The sequence below is a fragment of the Sphaeroforma arctica genome (genome assembly GCF_001186125.1).
Source record: "Sphaeroforma arctica JP610 unplaced genomic scaffold supercont1.11361, whole genome shotgun sequence".
NCBI lineage: Eukaryota > Ichthyosporea > Ichthyophonida > Sphaeroforma > Sphaeroforma arctica.
In genome coordinates, this window is record NW_014029197.1 from 1 (window position 1) to 838 (window position 838).

Below are 838 nucleotides of genomic sequence, written 5' to 3' on the forward strand. Positions count from 1 at the left end.
TAAATAGATATATATTAAAATATACTTATATTCTGTAATATATTGCAAATAAGCACTCAGAGCCCTTTGGGGTCAAGTTCGTATGTGTCTGACACCAAAATTCTGTAGTATGACAGTGTATACATACATCGTCACATTTCATACTTTTGTTCCAGCCTCTTTCTGTATGTGTCTTGTGTCTGCCACGTTGGATAACAGTTTAAGAGGATATCCTCTTACATTGTTTGTGGAAGGTTCGGTCTCCTACTAAGTTCTTCGTATTCTTATTGGTAGCTTGTTTTCATGTCCCAGTACGTGCTCATGCGGGAAAAGGGGACTTATATGGCAGCTTCGGGTATGGCCAAACCCATAGAAGTGTCCAAGCAGCAAATCTGGGAAGTGCAATCTGACCATGTGGAGGAGGAGTCATCAGTATCTATAAATAGCACACACCCGGACCAAGCGTTTGGATTTGCTCGGGTGTTCTTCACGCAAGCACCATTAGAGCATCTGGAGGCCGTGGATCCCATGTCGGAGGTAAGACTCTAGGGATATAGCGTTGTATGGCTCTATCATAGTAGTGTAGAGGACGTATATATACGGTTGTGTTTGTACGTTGCCATCTGGCAGGGTATGCAGTGGACATGTGTGGTGCTCACTTGAGGGTCAATGCATGCTGTGTCCACGCAGAGACTATCAGATGTAGCCACATGCGTCGCTTGGTGACACATGTTTGAAGTCGATCGGTACGATGGATGTGCGCCGTGCTCGGGTGAATGTCACGATTACTCGTGCGATCATATGCGTCGTCAACACACTATACCGATGTAGATATCTGGACGTAAAGTATAATATATTA

General features: G+C 44.3%; 1 protein-coding gene across 1 annotated transcript; it reads left to right on the forward strand.

Annotated features, from left to right (window-relative positions):
- Window positions 1-321: 321 nt before the first annotated feature.
- Window positions 322-516, forward strand: SARC_17601 (hypothetical protein; the record flags this gene model as incomplete). The annotated part of the gene is made up of 1 exon (XM_014288308.1): window positions 322-516. A coding segment is annotated over one exon (195 nt), but the record flags the coding sequence as incomplete, so codon positions are not given.
- Between the last annotated feature and the right edge of the window lie 322 nt (window positions 517-838).